Raw genomic sequence first — 18,168 nt, 5'->3', positions numbered from 1 at the left:
TCCTGAATTAAAGGAGAACTTGAAACAGTGTTTTTTTAATAAGCTTCTTGTGCACATTTTAAGTTATTAATGCCTCGTTTTAAATGGCAGGGCTCTCCGGATTCTAGTAAGGAGGAGTGGAGCTACTGTGAGCCTGGATAACGGTGTAAAAAAGCGATGTTTCGGGGCAAATTATGTCCAGTGTCACCCAGTCTGAAGGGTGTTTGGACAAACTGTTAAAATTTCTGGATCTCGGTACGCTGTGCTATTCATCAAAGGTAAGTACATTTTATCATGTTTTACTACACCAAAAGTCCATTTTACACCGGAGGTCTCCTTTAAAGTGAAAGACAGGGTGCTGTAAGGAGCTTTTTTCACATCTTTTAAAGGGTGTGTAATACACACCTCACCATGGACTCTATAGGGATAGGCTGTAGTTAACAGCTCATAAACGCACACAGTCCCAGTACTACAGTGTATTATAATACCCTTAACCGTGTGGACCGGGGTCTGTATGTTTTCCCGCGCTAATCTGCTCTGACTCTGACAAACATCTGAACACAGCAGCGCACAGCGGCGCGGACACCGCGTGCAGCGTGAACGCGTTTTTAACTTTACATTACTAGCGCAACTCCAGTAGCTACTTTACACCCGTTACTATGGAGACCTGCGTCGCCATAACCAGCGTCCATGGTAACGGCGTCGCTGGTGAACAGGAGCGATGTTCGAAGCAGTTCGACGTCACAGTTGTAAACAGCTGAACCCGATCACGGAGCAGCAGCCGGTAACCGAATAACATTATATTATTATATTTATTATATTATATTATTAATAATTAACAGAAATACCGCTATTATTAACTGTGCTGGAGAGGAGATCAGCGGAGCTACAGACCCCAGATCAGCGCAGGTTTTACCCACCTGCACGAGCTCTGTACACAACTCTACAGGTAGATATTGAGCGCTACCTGTGTTAAAAGAGTCACAGCCTAGAGTCACAGAGTTAATATCACTATAGCGGACACAGTAACGAGAGATACAATAAATCTAAATATTTATTATTCACAATCCTTCACAATCACTTAAATAAACTGAAGGCTAGTTCAGGTTCACACTGTTAGAGGAGTGAATCATTTAGCTGAGTGTTTCAGGACTGAAAGGACTTGTTTAAATGGTTGTTAAAATGGTGCTGTACTCCTTAACAGTGTGTTACCTAAGCAGACTTTCCAACAAAACAGCTTTTCTAGCCACACATGTACTCTAACCAGTCTCGCTAACCACATAATTCTCTTTTTGTCATTTTTGTTCTTTTTCTGTGTGTATTTGTGACGGAGCCCCAGCTCTGCAGTGAACAGTCAGATCTGTGGTTGGGCCGTCTGGTGACTGTTTACAGACTGGTAAGCTCTGTTACCATTGTTACCTAATCAGACTCTCCAACTAAACACACTCTAGCCACACATATAATCTAACCAGTCTCACTAACCACATATTTCTTTTTCTTTCATTTTTGTTCTTCTTCTGTGTGTATTTGTGACGGAGCCCCAGCTCTGCAGCGAACAGTCAGATCTGTCGTTGGGTCGACGGACAACTGTTCAGACAGACTGGTAAGATCTGTTACCATTGTTACCTAATCAGACTCTCCACCTGAACAGACTCTCTAACCACACATATTCTCTAATCAGCCTCACTAACCACATACTTCTCTTTCTATTGTTCTTTTTTTTTCTTCTGTATGTATTTGTGATGGAACCCAAGCTCTGCAGTAGATCTGTGGTTGGGTCGACGGACGACTGTTCAGACAGACTGGTAAGATCTGTTACCATTGTTACCTAATCAGACTCTCCAACTAAACACACTCTAAGCCACACATATAATCTAATCAGTCTCACTAACCACAGATTTCTTTTTCTTTCATTTTTGTTCTTCTTCTGTGTGTATTTGTGACGGAGCCCCAGCTCTGCAGTGAACAGTCAGATCTGTCATTGGGTCGACTGTTCAGACAGACTGGTGAGCTCTGTTACCATTGTTACCTAATCAGACTCTCCAACTGAACAGACTCTCTAACCACACATATACTCTAATCATTCTCACTAAACACAGATTTTTTTCTATCATTTTTCTTCTGTGTGTATTTGTGACGGAGGACCAGCTCTGCAGTGAACAATCAGATCTGTGGTTGGGCCGCCTGACAGCTGTTTACAAAAACTGGTAAGCTCTGTTACCATTGTTACCTAATCAGACTCTCCAACTAAACACACTCTCTAACCACACATATAATTTAATCAGTCTCACTAACCACAGATTTCTCTTTCTGTAATTTTTGTTCTTGTTCTGTGTGTATTTGTGACGGAGCCCCAGCTCTGCTGTGAACAGTCAGATCTGTGGTTGGGCCGCCTGGTGACTGTTTACAGACTGGTAAGCTCTGTTACCATTGTTACCTAATCAGACTCTCCAACTAAACACACTCTAGCCACACATATAATCTAACCAGTCTCACTAACCACATATTTCTTTTTCTTTCATTTTTGTTCTTCTTCTGTGTGTATTTGTGACGGAGCCCCAGCTCTGCTGTGAACAGTCAGATCTGTGGTTGGGCCGTCTGATGGCTGTTCACACAGACTGGTAAGCTCTGTTACCATTGTTACCTAATCAGACTCTCCAACTAAACCTCACATATACTCTAACCAGTCTCACTAAACAGATTTCTCTTTCTATTCTTCTTTGTTTTCTTCTGTGTGTATTTGTGACGGAGCCCCAGCTCTGCAGTGAACAGTTAGATCTGTGGTTGGGTTGACTGACGACTGTTTACAAAAACAGGTAAGCTCTGTTAACATTGTTACCTAATCAGACTCTCCAACTGAACCTCACATATACTCTTACCAGTCTCACTAAACAGATTTCTCTTTCTATTGTTTCTCTTTCTGTTCTATTGTGTATTTGTGACGGAGCCCCAGCTCTGCTGTGAACAGTCGGATCTGTGGTTGGGCCGCCTGGTGACTGTTTACAGACTGGTAAGCTCTGTTATCATTGTTACCTAATCAGACTCTCCAACTAAACACACTCTAGCCACACATATAATCTAACCAGTCTCACTAACCACATATTTCTTTTTTTTGTCATTTTTGTTCTTCTTCTGTGTGTATTTGTGACGGAGCCCCAGCTCTGCTGTAAACAGTCAGATCTGTGGTTGGGCCTTCTGATGACTGTTTACACAGACTGGTAAGCTCTGGTATTGTTGTTACCTAATCAGACTCTCCAACTAAACCTCACATATACTCTAACCAGTCTCACTAAACATATTTCTCTTTCTATTGTTCTTTGTTTTCTTCTGTGTGTTTTTGTGACGGAGCCCCAGCTCTGCAGTGAACAGTCAGATCTGTCGTTGGGTCGACTGACGACTGTTTACAAAAACAGGTAAGCTCTGTTAACATTGTTACCTAATCAGACTCTCCAACTGAACAGACTCTATAACCACACATATACTCTAACCAGTCTAACTAAACACATATTTCTCTTTCTATTGTTCTTTTTATTCTTCTGTGTGTATTTGTGACGGAGCCCCAGCTCTGCGCTGAACAGTCAGATCTGTGGTTGGGCCGCCTGAAGACTGTTCACACAAACTGGTAAGCTCTGTTACCATTGTTACATATACTCTAACCAGTCTCACTAAGCACAGATTTCTCTTTCTATTTTTCCTTTTTTTCTGTTCTGAGTGAATTTGTACATGGAGCACCTGCTCTGCAGTGAACAGACATGTGGTTGGGACCAATGTTAGCTGCGGTCCAATCTGAAGGGAGCTGCCCAACTAGGCAGCATTTACAGGCAGCATAGGCACGCTCCCGAGAAAACGACTGTCCCATTCGGAAGGTAGCATGTGCTTTACCCCGATTCTAAAGGCAGCGTGCGATGTATCCTTCACGGCGATGGCAATCCCATGATGCATTTCACAAGCTCAGAGTTCCAGCGCTCAGATTTAAAAACATGGCGGACGGAGCCGGCACTGCGAGGGAGTTTCTGTACAAATGTAAGTAATTTTCTCCTGCATTTTCACTCACTGCTGCGTGTGTTTATCAAACTAGCATATTTTAGACAGTTTTAAGTTGTTTTCCAGTGTTGTTTTCGCCTGTACTTTATTTAAAGTAAGATCTGACCCGGTGAAGCTACCGGGTAAGCTAACACGTATCTAGCCGAGTTACAGAGAACCAAACGCAGCTGGAGCGCTGAGGAAACCCCGTTAGGATAACCCGGCCGTCCAGTATAAAACCTTTAACTGTTTTAAGTCACTGTTACGTATAACTGAGTGATTTAATGTGTAAACAGTTTAATTGTTAGAGGGAATAACTGTAGATTTACCTGTAACTGGGTGATTTAATGTGTAAAAAGTGGAATTATGAGCGTGTTCTCCATAAACCGCTGTTACTAATTCAGATTATTTTGTCCACAGGGATGAACGCGGGCCAGGGAAGGTGAACTCTGGTCAGACTGGCTGGAGGCAGCGTTAGCTCCCATTATGAATAGTTTTTTTTCTTTGAATTTAATAAAGTTTTCTCTCTTAACATTATTATTTTTACTTGTTGTGTTTTTATTGTCACTATGCTTATTGTAGTATCACATCTCAACTAGTGGGTATGGGTACATTTTAAAATTTTAAGTTTATGAATCATGTTATGTTTGTGTTTTATGCAACTAAAAGGTAAATAAATTAGCTGACTGTGTATGAATGTACTATTTTGTGAAACGTACCTTAGTTTGATAATTTAGCTCTGATGGCTTATACAAAATATTTATTATATTATGGTTTCATTACTCAAAAATAAATTAAATGCATAAATAAAACTGACCATACTCTGAGTATGAAGTGAGGAAAAGTGTATAATTAAAGTAAATCATGAATATTTAAGTTTATCTGTAATATTTGGATGAGTAAAAGAGAAATAGCTGCCGCTGCATTGAGAATTTTCCCAAGGTAAGTGATCATTAACTTTAGTTATTTGTAAACAGCTCAGGAGCACAGCACGCTGGAAGTGATGGCGTATGCTGACGCCAGAGGTGTCCAGAACGCGCTGCCTTATAAGATCCCTTATGGGTGAAAATGCTGCCGAACGAGGGAGCTGCATTTGAAGGCAATGACTACCTAGGCAGCTCCCTTCAGATTGGAGCTCTGTTACCATTGTTACACTATTTGAGTAATGTTTTAATCCATATTATGACGAGAATTTTCAACTAAGTATAGAAAAAAAATCTTTAAGAAATGAAGGTCAGTCAATCTGAAAAGAAAAAAATCAAGATTAAAGTATCCTCAAGTGCAGTGACAAAGACCATCAAAACATTATGATGAAACTCTCATCAGGAATGCCCAAGGAAAGGAAGACCAAGAGTCACTTCTAATTCACAGGATAAGTTCATCAGAGTTACCAGCCCCAGAAACTGCAGAAAGTTAACAGCACCCCAGATAAAAGCCACATAAATGCTTCACAAAGTATTTTGGTCTATTTAACACTTTTAAATGTACTTTTGGTGTAGACGCTAGATAGGAGTGTGTAACTGAATGGACAGAGAGTGTACACAGTGTTTAAAAACTCCAGCAGCCCTGCTGTGTCTGATCTTCTTGCACCAGCACAACACACACTAACACCACTACCGTCAGTCAGTGTCACTGCAGTGCTGGGAATGATCTACTACGCAAAATAATATATGGCTCTGTGCTGGTCCTGTGAGGTTCTAAGTATTGAAGAGTGAAGGGTGAATGGTGGATAATAATACTTGACAACCAGGAGGTGTCCTTAATAATTTGACATGACTGTATATAGTCATGTATGTTTGCATTTTCTGAAATTAACTGAACAATGTCTTCTATTGCTGTGAATGTGTTGTTCGGTTCTTTTCTATGTACATGTAAAATTTCTGTTCATGTTAAATGATAGTGTCAGGGTTTGGCTAAAAAACACTGGAGTGTTTTTAAGTGGCCTGCAGCCTATCCCACAACCTATATTACTTCTTAGTAAGTAAGTCTGATCTAAGTGCAGCTTTGTCTGGAAGCAGAGTCAGGTTCTTTTGGATTAGTCTTAAAACACTCTGCTGGCAGTGCTCCTGGCATTGGCCTTTATTCAAACAGTCGGTAGCTGTGCTTGTTGGCAGGCCGCCGCCAAAGACAAAGAAGATAAATGATTAACAGCAGTGCACTGACGGACACTCCTGAGCTGCTGACAGCACAGGCACTTCAGGTTTGTCTGAAACCCCCGGTCAATATTGACCCACAGAAGTCATGTTCACCCTGTCTGCTCAGGCCTACCTTGATGTTGGTTACAGTGCTTTCAACCTTCTCCTCAAAGGACTTAAAACTAGGCGAGTTCCTGTCAAAAACAGAAAATACACTTAGATTCACTGAATGTAATTGTAATTCTGCAATCACACGCAATCACTAGAAGATTTGTTCACAGTTTTCTAGTGCAACAGAGCAATTCTTCAGGTTTATGTTTATATTAAACACTATTTTTTCTGCTCTGAGACTCTAGGTAGGCCTACATTCTAAACTTTATTAACATATTGCAATCACTGTCAGTGTCATCATCATCATCATCATCATCATCATTATCAACATCATCATCGTCAACATCAACATAGAACAGTGGTTCACACTCTAGTTCACATTTACCTCATGGTGGGCATGCTCACAGAGTGGCGAATAGAGTAGCTGTCCCAAGAAAGCATGGCCAGGCAAGAAAGAGACACATTAGCATGAACAAACACAAGACAACACAGCACATAAAGCACATACAGGTCAAGCAAGCATCCCACACAGAGAGCCACAGGATAACGTAACTAGGTCTTTTTTTTACTTTAGTTAAGATTAAACATTTACAGACATGCAAAAGTGTGGGCACTGGTAAATTCACATTCGGTAATTAATGCACAATTAATGTTTGTTTACTAAATTTAGCAGACTGGAAAAAAGTGTAAATGTTATGGCACATTCTGTACATTCTGTATGAAAATAGATTGCTCTAAAAAAATCATATTCAAGGTTGTTTCCTGCAGAACCTTTATCAACTTATTTTTTGCTTGCCCAAACTACTGCATAAAACTGTAACATGCTTTCTCCAGATTTACTGGTTCCCTTGATCAGAATGACCAACATTAGCTATTTAGAAAATGAGTAGCTAATAATTAGAAAATAATTAGCTTGATTTTACAATAAAATCCAGTTAAATAAGACTCTTTTTGACTTTTTGTTAAATGTATTAATAGACTGAATATTTTTTTTAAGTAATACTTTGGCAATTGACCAGCAATCTAGAATTACAGTCAAAATCTAACTGAGAGACAGATCTAGGGTATTAACACTAATTAACATATTAGCTTTAATTAGAACAGGGGTGGCCAAACTTTGCCTGGTGGAGGGGTGGATCTAATGGCAGTGTGACCAATGTTTGTGGTGGACCAATGACCACAAAATGGACAAAATGGAAATATCATGCAACTAAATGTAGCATATATTAAACAATAGTTTAAAAAGTATTAAACATAGTTTAAAAATAGTAAAAACTTTTTTTTTCTTTATTTGTAACTAAATATGTTGTATTGTATACATATTACTGGTAAATTGGCCAAAAGCTGTCTTAGTTTACTTTGGGCAACTCTGAACAACACAGTCCCAATCCCAAGGCCATTCTTTGTGCAGGAACCAGTATTCTATATTATTCACTACTTGTAAATGGTTCAACTCTATTTGTATTTGGTTCAAACTGTCTTAATTCGTGTCAGGCTCGTCTCTCACTTATGTTTTTACAGTACAAAGTTGCAGGAAATAACAACAAACACAACTAACAAACCAGACCAGGCTACGCTACTGTACGCAACTGTATGCTAGCTTCCTAGAAGGACTTTTGCTAGCATTACCTTGGCTGTGTACTGAAGAGGAAAAGAAACAGAATGATGCTGAAATGCATGCATGCTGAAATCACTTTTATACAACACATACAAGACAGTATATAACAATATAAAAACAAAGACATACAGTTGTGGTCAAAAGTTTACATACACTTGTAAAAAAACATAATGTTATGGCTGTCTTGAGTTTTCAATAAGTTCTACAACTCTTATTTTTCTGTGATAGAGTGATCGGAACACATACATGTTTGTCACAAAAAACAGTCATAAAATTTGGTTCTTTCATAAATTTATTATGGGTCTGCTGAAAATGTCACCAAATCTGCTGGGTCAAAAATATACATACAGCAACAAAATTTGTCAATTTTGGTGATGTAGCGAGTTGTGTCAATCAAATTAGCTTCATGTCATGGCCTCTTCACTTCTTGTAAGTGATTCTGATTGACTACAGCTGTTGACTTCTCATGAGCCCATTTAAATAGGGCTCATTTGACCCAGTGATTAGACTCAGCTACAAAAGCTACAATGGGAAAGTCAAAGGAACTCAGTGTGGATCTGAAAAAGCGAATTATTGACTTGAACAAGTCAGGGAAGTCACTTGGAGCCATTTCAAAGCAGCTACAGGTCCCAAGAGCAACTGTGCAGACAATTATACGCAAGTATAAAGTGCATGGAACAGTTGTGTCACTGCCACGATCAGGAAGAAAACGCAAGCTATCACATGCTGCCGAGAGGAGATTGGTCAGGATGGTCAAGAGTCAACCAAGAATCACCAAGAAGCAGGTCTGCAAGGATTTGGAAGCTGATGGAACACAGGTGTCAGTCTCCAAAGTCAAGCGTGTTTTACATCGCCATGGACTGAGAGGCTGCCGTGCAAGAAAGAAGCCCTTGCTCCAGAAAAGGCACCTTAAGACTCGGCTGAAGTTTGCTGCTGATCACATGGACAAAGATAAAACCTTCTGGAGGAAAGTTCTCTGGTCAGACGAAACAAAAATTGAGCTGTTTGGCCACAACACCCAGCAATATGTTTGGAGGAGAAAAGGTGAGGCCTTTAATCCCAGGAACACCATGCCTACTGTCAAGCATGGTGGTGGTAGTATTATGCTCTGGGGATGTTTTGCTGCCAGTGGAACTGGTTCTTTGCAGAAAGTAAATGGGATAATGAAGAAGGAGGATTACCTCCAAATTCTGCAGGAAAACTTAAAACCATCAGCCCGAAGGTTGGGTCTTGGGCGCAGTTGGGTGTTCCAACAAGACAATGACCCAAAACACACATCAAAAGTGGTAAAGGAATGGCTAAACCAGGCTAGAATTAAGGTTTTAGAATGGCCTTCCCAAAGTCCTGACTTAAACCCCATTGAGAACATGTGGACAGTGCTAAAGAAACGGGTTCATGCAAGAAAACCATCACATTTAGCTGAACTGCACCAATTCTGTCAAGAAGAGTGGTCAAACATTCGACCTGAAGCTTGCCAGGAGCTTGTGGATGGCTACCAAAAGCGCCTAGTTGCCGTGAAAATGGCCAAGGGACATGTAACCAAATACTAATGTTGCTGTATGTATATTTTTGACCCAGCAGATTTGGTGACATTTTCAGCAGACCCATAATAAATTTATGAAAGAACCAAATTTTATGACTGTTTTTTGTGACAAACATGTATGTGTTCCGATCACTCTATCACAGAAAAATAAGAGTTGTAGAACTTATTGAAAACTCAAGACAGCCATAACATTATGTTTTTTTACAAGTGTATGTAAACTTTTGACCACAACTGTAGCTACCAATCATCAGTAACGAGCTCTGTTTGTGTACATCACATGTTTTGGAAATTAGCTCTTATTGGATTGGCATGCAGTAGATTAGCCTACAGTAGGCTGTTATCTGGTGCTGGGGAGGAGATTACATAAGAATCTATGTCTCACGTTCAGGTCAGTTTGATTCTGTTACAGGATACGTCATTCTTATTTATCATGCAAACACCAAACACACTTCAGTCCACACACACACACACACACAGGCGTCCAGCATCTTACCCTATTGAATTTGATCTTTTGATGTGCAACCAGAGAAGAAAGAAAACATTTAGCACTTTTACTGAGAGGATGTGTCTCCTAGCCAACCTCACACACACTGAGATCACACACACACTCATGCAGAGCTGAAACTCAGTCTAAGGAAAATCAAGTCAATAGGATATAAATATTGATTAGATCCTGATGAAGCAGGAGGTTATTAGTCTATAAAGAGGATATTTGACTTGGTGATGAAACTTTCACTGGTAAACTCAAACAAACATAAAAGATTCTGATCACAGATATCAGGCAATTATCTAAACAAGACTGGTTATTATAAAGGGCAACATCTATTCTGGACTATAAAGAAGTTCATGCATTATTTAAGGCCAGTGCAGACTGATATAATACTCCTAAAAAGAGTATTTTTTATTTTTATTTTTTTAATTTTTTTTTACATTTTATCCTTCTACTCAAGGCCATCTTTTATCATTCTAACATTTTAACATTCCTTATAGATGGAAGTGATCTCACATAGATTAAAGGGAATTTATCAGCAATATATTCTTAATGCAGTAAGTTTAAAGGCTTTGTAATAAAAGACATATTCCATATTGCAAATATAGTACGTGTATGATATAATTTCAATATATTAATAACTCATCCAGAAATCTGTAATTAATGTCACATGGATAAGGACTGGTTTGCTTTTGGTTTGCTTTTTTTTCTCAAAAATGATTTACATTTTTTGGACCTCGCATGTACAATAAAACCTCTCAGGTGTGCCCAGAGCCAGGATGCCCAGAGCAATAAAACTTTCACATTCATAAAAGGCACCGCCAGATTTAGTAAGGCATTAAAAGCAAATGCCATCACAGTAATATTTGCCCTGAAAAATATACCACCAGGACGGGTCTGGCAGTAAATGTCCCAGTAAGGAGACTGTGTTGAATTGAAACAATTCATTGGGTAGATCAAGAGATTGTATGGTGCTCTCATTTCTATCTATAATAAATATATATATATATATATATATATATATATATATATATATATATATATATATATATATATAGTATTTAGTATAAACTAGCAGGATTCTCAGTGATTTTTTTTACAAAGAGACAGTGTGAATTCTGATTCTGTGTTCCAGATCAGTTGGCATTATTACTGGTATGTGTAATCAGAGCTATGATAAAACTATGATTATCATATCAGCTTTGATAAAATGATAGATAAAAATCTAGGATTTTTGTGTCATTAGATGACATTTTTTATTCAACTGTTCAACTTTAAGAAATCATCATGGCAAACCTCAGAAAAGCTATATATATCGACTACCTCAAATCAGTCAGAAGATTGAGAAGAGTTAATATTGCTGCTATGTCATGATTTAAAAGAAAAAATAGAATAATCAATTTAGTTCCATCATGAGGTTCATGTGAAGTGTAGACACTCTTTTATTTCACTTTCCTTTCTTACACTGCTTTTGATAGTGAAAAAAATGCATTGTTATAATTAATAGATAATTAATAATCACGTTTTTTCTCCAGATTTCAAAGACCAATAACAGCACAATAAACTGATCATAAATCTCAGAACATGTATGTTTACAGATTTACATCACGCATATGTAGTAAATCTTCACACAGCAAAAGTTAAAAGACAACATAATACACATGCTATAAAATGATCTGAGAAGTTGTCCAAAACACACACACACACACACACACACATACCTCCTGGAATACAGCAGCCCAAACATGCTGGAGTGAAATGAGGAGAATGAGGGGTTGGATTTACAGTATAATGAGGAGAAATTTTTGTTTACTGAAGTAATGATGGCTGTAGGAGTTTGGTGGACAGCCTTGAATGTGTGAAGCAAATGATAGAGGATGAGCACAAAGGCCTCAGTCTCAGACAATGATACAGTATCATGATAAATGGAACACTGTGTCTGACCAATGAAAATATTACAGACGTGTGAACAAACTCTGGGCACAAGGCACTGGACATGGGCTAACTTGTGTTCACTCTTTGTTTCTTAATTACATTTTGGAATGTCAATGAAACACACTGTATCTACATGCCCAGTGCTGTAGGCAGGCACCGGGCAGAACCAAGGCGGATGGCACTGAGTGTTGACCATCTGCAATGTGTCATCCTGAGGGCAAGAATTTGATCAACAGGGTGGCTAGAACAAACTATGCTCAAAGGGCCAAATCATGGAACAATATCTTTCCTTGCTTTTTTAATAATAGTGTCTGTAAAGATTAATACATTTTACAAAATAAACTCCAGTAAATACTGTTTATCTTGAATTTACCAAGGTTGGGATGTCACAACCATCACACTTTTCTTTGGTAGTATACTTGCCACTACACTCGAGGTTCATGCTGTAATGTGGAATATTGGCACTGCTGTGCTGTGGTTGTAGGCCGAGTTACACATTATAGCACAAACGTTGAGTGTATTATTGCGATTATACCACAGTTCCATTATCACTGTTTATTGAAAGATTTTGAGTTAAAGAGGACGAGAAAATATGATCTGTTTGGTTATAAAAACTCCTCAAGTTAAAATAGTTCCATTGCTGTTTCATTTGAAGTTGTGCTGTTTGGCTTGTAAGAGCTGTATTGTTGCTAGATTACCTGTATGTGGCGGAGTAATACACGGAGAGCCTAGGTTACAGTGCATTACCGGCTTATAACGGCACTAATAGAACACCTCTCAGCCAATTACATTGCAGGGTTGAAACTAACTGTGGTATAATTAGCTGTTTAACTGAACGTCTGATTTCAGTTCATTTGCACAATCACTGCTATACCCTTCTAATACGTCACTGCTGCTTACTGGATACATTTTGAAATTAAGTAACTAACATGCTTTATGAAATTGGGATTAACTATGCAACAAAAATATATGTTTAAAGCTGGTTGTGAGAAAACTATTAAAATCTGTGAAAGGCCAGCATTACAATCAATATAACTGGATTTCAGACGAAAGAATATGGGTTTTTGAACCTGATTTTTGACACCACTCTTTGAAAACTCCTTCTTTAATATGGCTTTGAAATTGTCATTTTGTGTTGCATTCTTGCTACTGTGACACGAGAAGCCTTGATCCCCAAGCTGCCCAGGCCTGTGCCCATCAAAAGCTGCTTAAATCTACGCTTATGTAACACAAACATGCCTTCTCAAAACAGATTGTCTGGGCTAAACCCTTCTCAGCAACCATGCATCACAGATCCATCTGCATGTCCTCAGCACGAGAAGACGGCAGACAGTGCGTGTATTGTGTGGTTAATTTGAGAAAGCTGTGGCTGCTAGCATGTGATTTCTGTAGTAAGCTACAGTAAGCAGACAGAGACGGATGCATAAAGCAGTTGATTAAAGAAACATATCAAACAGACATTCCAAAGTGGTTAGAGACTGAAAAGCAGTTAGCATTATTTTTAGCATAATTTTTAAAACGCTAAACTGAGGTAAACTACACAGGATTTAATTTAATGTTAGCAACATTAGCATTTGATGACTTTTGAAGGCATTTCCTTTAAAGGCTGCTAAATAAAGTCATACATACCTCATATCTCCAAACTTCCTACTAATGGCACTGCCCAGGTTGCTGAAAGCTGCAGTTGTTTTCTGGCCTGCCGTACTGAGCGTCTCAGATGTTTTTTTGTATCTGTCGAGCACACAGAAACAAAGTTGTCTTCCTTAGGAACATTTTGCTAGCTGTCAAGGACACTGGTTGTTTTCAGCTGCAAGACAGATTCAAGTAGCTAACTAACAAACTAATTTCTAAAGAGCATTTCATTTTAAAAGGTAGTAGCCATGATGCCCCTTAAGATGCACCAAAAAAGTATTTTAGCATCAACAGGGGCAGATTATCATGCTTTGGCTAGTTTATTTAACAGTAAGAAAGATAGGAATAATCCCAACATGTAGTGGTTCTTTCTTTAAATTTCAGCCCACCAGTGAAGACCCTTATTCACCCTCCACACTAACACCGGGAGGGTAATTTCCACCATGGAGCTAGAACTACACACATACTAAACACATAAAAACACACATAAGAACCACCATGTACATCAACCCTATAATTTAGTATTATCAATTGTACAATTGTAGTACAAAACATTTATACTAAGAATATTAATGATATAAGGATAATTATGGATTTTACTCCTTGATACTAAGAAAAGGTCCACAGAATCAGTGTTGTAGCAGGAGACCCCTAGATTTCCTAACTCTAAAGACTGAGACATGCTGTAGTCAACAGTTTGCTGAAGTCAAATTTGACTTTCTGAGCAGCTCTGCAGCACTGTCCTGTAACAACACACTGTATCCTGTAAGACTATACCAGCCTGTTCCGCTCTGCTGCCTACAGTCAGGCCAACACCTCAGTAAGAATACAGCTCACCCGTTTCTAAAAGAAAGAGGTCACTGCAGTGAATCAGACAGTAGATGATGCGCTTACATGTTTAATAACTAATGCAGACTGGCAAAGCTAGCTCCCCATCTGGCAGGGTCTTAAACAGGACGAAACTAAACTTAGTTTGTATTAACAGGGCTGTTAAACAGCAAAGGCTCCAGTTTTTTGGTTTCACTTAATCTAGTCTTTATTAAACCACAAAAACAATTGCCTACAATGCAATAATATTTAAGATTTAGGCAGAAAACACCTTTTTGAAAAGCATTGTGGGTTTAGTACACATATACATTCATGCCAATCCTGCCATCCCTTAAACTTTAAAGCACTTTACTGGAATAAAAAAAAAAACACCATGAAGCATGATGCTTCTACATCATTGAAATTTGGTTAATAAGTTACTGAGAGTCTGGATGCTGGATGATTGTTTATTTCATTTAAAAAGGACCACTTAAACACTTATAAAGTGTTATCAAAAATAAATTAATGAAAACGTTTTTGTTCGGGAGATCGCTGGTTTAAATCCTGTTCATGCAGCTTGCCATCAGCTGCCAGAGCCCTGAGAGAGCACAATTGGCCTTGCTCTCTCTGGATGGGTATATGGCGGTCTCTTTCCCCTCATCACTCCAAAGGGTGATGTAGATCAGCAGGAGGCGTCTGTGAGCTGATGTATCAGAACTGAGTCGCTGTGCTTTCCTCTGAGTTTGCTGTGATGCTGCATCAGCAGGAGTCCAAAAAGAGGCAATGTCTGACTTCACATGTATCGGAGGAGGCATGTGCTAGTTTTCACCCTCGTGGTGTAGGGGCATCACTAGTGATAGGGGGAGTCCTAATGAGTGGGTTGGGTAATTGGCCTTGTAAATTCACTGAGTAACTTTTTGTATGTTCTTCCATATAGAAATATGGAGAAACCATTCAAGAAAAAAAAGAAGATTTGCTTCTAAAAACCTTTTCTGCTATGTGGCTTTAGGGTTTCCTCCACAGGGACTGAATCATTTTTTATAGTGTACTGGATCCAATATGAATACATACTGTATGTATGAGCCCAGGTTCTGATAATGTATGTAGGTGTCTTTGTGTGTCAGATGAGGGTAGGGAAAACGCTCACATCGGTCAGAAGATCCCACTGCGCTATCTGATCACGTTAGCTTTCTCAGTCTGCGGTCCCCTCACCATGGCAACCGTGACCAGAGATGGGGCTTTTCACTTGAGGTGTGAGTTAAAACATCACTGTGTGGTAACTTAATAACCACGGTCAGAGTTGTCAGTGTGGGAGGGACACACTGTGCAGTCTGTAAGTAATTGAACAGCGACTCAATTTTTGCTGTGTTTTAGCTGTGTATTTCTTTTGTATAGAGTGTGCTGGAAAGCAGCACCAAACTCTCATTATGGACTGCACTGCGGATCAGTGTTATGGCAGGGTTCATTTGCCTAAACAGAATTGATAACAGCCTTTAGCAATCTATGCATAACACCATACACTCTAACTTAGATAAACAGGTTATAATAGGGTATATAAAGAGCTATTTTAAACAGTCCAGAGAACTAACATTTTATTTTTTGTCCAACTTAATGTAATATATAAATTGTATGACAAATAACCATTTTAACATTATATATATACATTTTATGCTTCTTTGAGTTGAGTGCTAAATGCTCTACTCTACAATGTTTTTCAAGGAGCTATAAAGTGTCTGTCAGTGCCAATGATGTCACCGTGTGAACGGGTGAAAGGACAGTTGTGACCGAGCGTTTGTCTCTGCCTGAGCGAATCTGAGCTGTGGCCATTACGGCAGATCACAACCATAAAGCAGATCGGCACTGACAGCAGGGAAGCACCTCTCGAATGAGGGAAGCTGCAGGAACATTCTGTGATTTTCTCTGCAAATGGAGAAACATGTTTCTTCCTGATTCTGCTAAAAAAAAGTGTGGTGTAATAAGAAATAATCAATTGCTTCCTAAAACCACTGTTGCAGACACATCAATTTAATTTCACAGACATTTGTTTTTACAAACAAGCATAGGCATCATTCTTGTGTAAATGACTAACTGGGCAATACGCTTACTGTGTAGCCTCTTAAATGGGACCTATTATACCTCTTTATACACTGTTAGAATAGGTCTCAAGATGTATGCAAACATGTTAATGAAGTTCTTTGCACAAAATCACTCTCACATAAAGAGATCTTACTTGCTCTATTCATGCCAGTTTAAGTCTCTTTTAGAACAAGCCATTTAAGGGCTCTGTCACTTTTATGCAAATAATCTATGGCTGCTTGGTTTAAAAAAAATGACATTGCAAATATATATATTGCTTTTTTCGACAATATATATTGTGATATTAAACAATCCAGGGCCCACTGAGTCCACAGCCCTGCCCCTACCCGCACATTGACTCACGTCCCGAGTCAAGCACTCAAAACCTGAGGAAGACAGCAGTAATGGGCCCTTAAATCAGGCATTTAAACCACTTTTTAAAGGTAAATAAAAGCGTTTTCTGGGATTAAAAGCATGAATTTAGCTGTAACTGGAAATATCTGTGCAAAAGCACATGCCCAACCATGTGGATGGAGGCCATGCGGTTACCTCCAATTTACTCCTGCTCCCCAGACGCCCCACCTCCCCACCCCCATCACGGTTCTCACGCAGGAGGCAGCAGCCTAGCACTTACACAGACACAGAGAAAATGCTGTGTATTTACTTCTTGGGTCAAGAATCAAAACATTGTAACATGACATGTTTGATTAATTGCCTTAAGTGACAATACACATCTGAAGAAACATTATAACATATTTTTTTTCTCAAATGAAACTCTATTGGCTTTGGGAGATGGATGAGGATTTACCACATATGCAAGTGATACCTTGGCATGAATTTTCTTGGAGTGTATTTGTGTTGGGTTGTGTACTCACGCTGTGCTTGTCTGCATGTCATTCCAGCCTCTGCTCAGGTTGTGTCTGAGCTCACTCAGCGGTGTGATCCCCAACCTCTGCTTTAGCTCTGAGTGACGCTTCTCTTTGGAGGACAGCACTTGCCTCAGGGTAGTAATTTCTTCCTCTAACTGACAAAAAAAAACGCATGTTATTTTTCCTGCATGTCACTTACTGGCCACTTTATTAGAAACACCTTGCTTCACCTTGCTGGTGTAAAGCTCGAAACTGTAGTTTATCTGATGATGCACAGTTAAGATCACAGGTGCTCTTGGTTCAATATTTTGGGGGTGGTGAATCCACTCTCAATATAGCAGTGACACAGCATAGTGTGTAAAACAAAAAAGGAGCACCGCTGTGTGCGATACACAAGTGCCACAAAATAATTAGTATAATTAGAATCTGTTTTATATTAGGTACACTTATTCTACTTCTAGCATAGATTGAGGGTATTTTTCTGCTGTTTATAGTGTGTGACGCAACAACAGAGCCCAGCTCAAAATACATTCCTACCATGGTTTTTAATTGCAACTGATGACTTGTTGAAAATTTTTAAATCCACTGAAACATTTAGCTTTGTCATCTGTGCTGTGTGCTGTTTCTGGTCTAAAACCAACATCAGCAACACAGTGTGTTAAAGGCTGATAGAAAGGAGCAGCCACTGTGTGCACATTAGAGAAATTTCTATCGCAAACAAAATGTATACTGCATGTAAAAACAGTTAAGAGTGAATGTAATATGAATGTCACATTAAAAAAAAAGTGACTAGACTGCTCCATTTTAACCTCCACATGTGCATGAATCTACTGGTTGTTTTCTTGTTTTATTCTCACCAATTCAAATCTGCTATCAGATTTCAGCCCTTGCTGGTATTAATAAAATGGATCAGCCTCAGAATCATAGTTTTCTTTCTACTACCATGTTTT

At 39.0% G+C, this 18,168-nt stretch overlaps 1 protein-coding gene and 1 long non-coding RNA gene across 7 annotated transcripts in view; one reads left to right on the top strand and one right to left on the bottom strand.

The window, feature by feature from the left end:
• Window positions 1–18,168, bottom strand: part of tpd52l1 (tpd52 like 1) — a 36,156-nt gene that overhangs the window by 2,130 nt on the left and 15,858 nt on the right. For 3 of the 6 annotated variants that reach the window (XM_015607410.3, XM_015607408.3, XM_015607409.3), the window contains 5 exons: window positions 17,225–17,373; window positions 13,464–13,565; window positions 9,903–9,917; window positions 6,634–6,672; window positions 6,271–6,331 (listed from right to left, as the gene is read on the bottom strand). In XM_015607410.3, coding sequence (XP_015462896.2) covers window positions 6,271–6,331; window positions 6,634–6,672; window positions 9,903–9,917; window positions 13,464–13,565; window positions 17,225–17,373 — 366 coding nt within the window. The remainder of the gene's footprint in view (window positions 1–6,270; window positions 6,332–6,633; window positions 6,673–9,902; window positions 9,918–13,463; window positions 13,566–17,224; window positions 17,374–18,168) is intronic. The other 3 variants (XM_007255407.4, XM_022684906.2, XM_022684914.2) reach the window with 2 other exon arrangements.
• LOC111196008 (uncharacterized) lies at window positions 3,893–4,539 on the top strand. Its single transcript, XR_007441034.1, has 2 exons — window positions 3,893–4,002; window positions 4,423–4,539. It is a non-coding gene; the product is annotated as an uncharacterized LOC111196008 (long non-coding RNA).

Source organism: Astyanax mexicanus, chromosome 1, assembly GCF_023375975.1.
Source record: "Astyanax mexicanus isolate ESR-SI-001 chromosome 1, AstMex3_surface, whole genome shotgun sequence".
NCBI classification, from domain to species: Eukaryota; Metazoa; Chordata; class Actinopteri; order Characiformes; family Acestrorhamphidae; genus Astyanax; species Astyanax mexicanus.
This window is presented reverse-complemented; position numbering and strand designations above follow the sequence as displayed.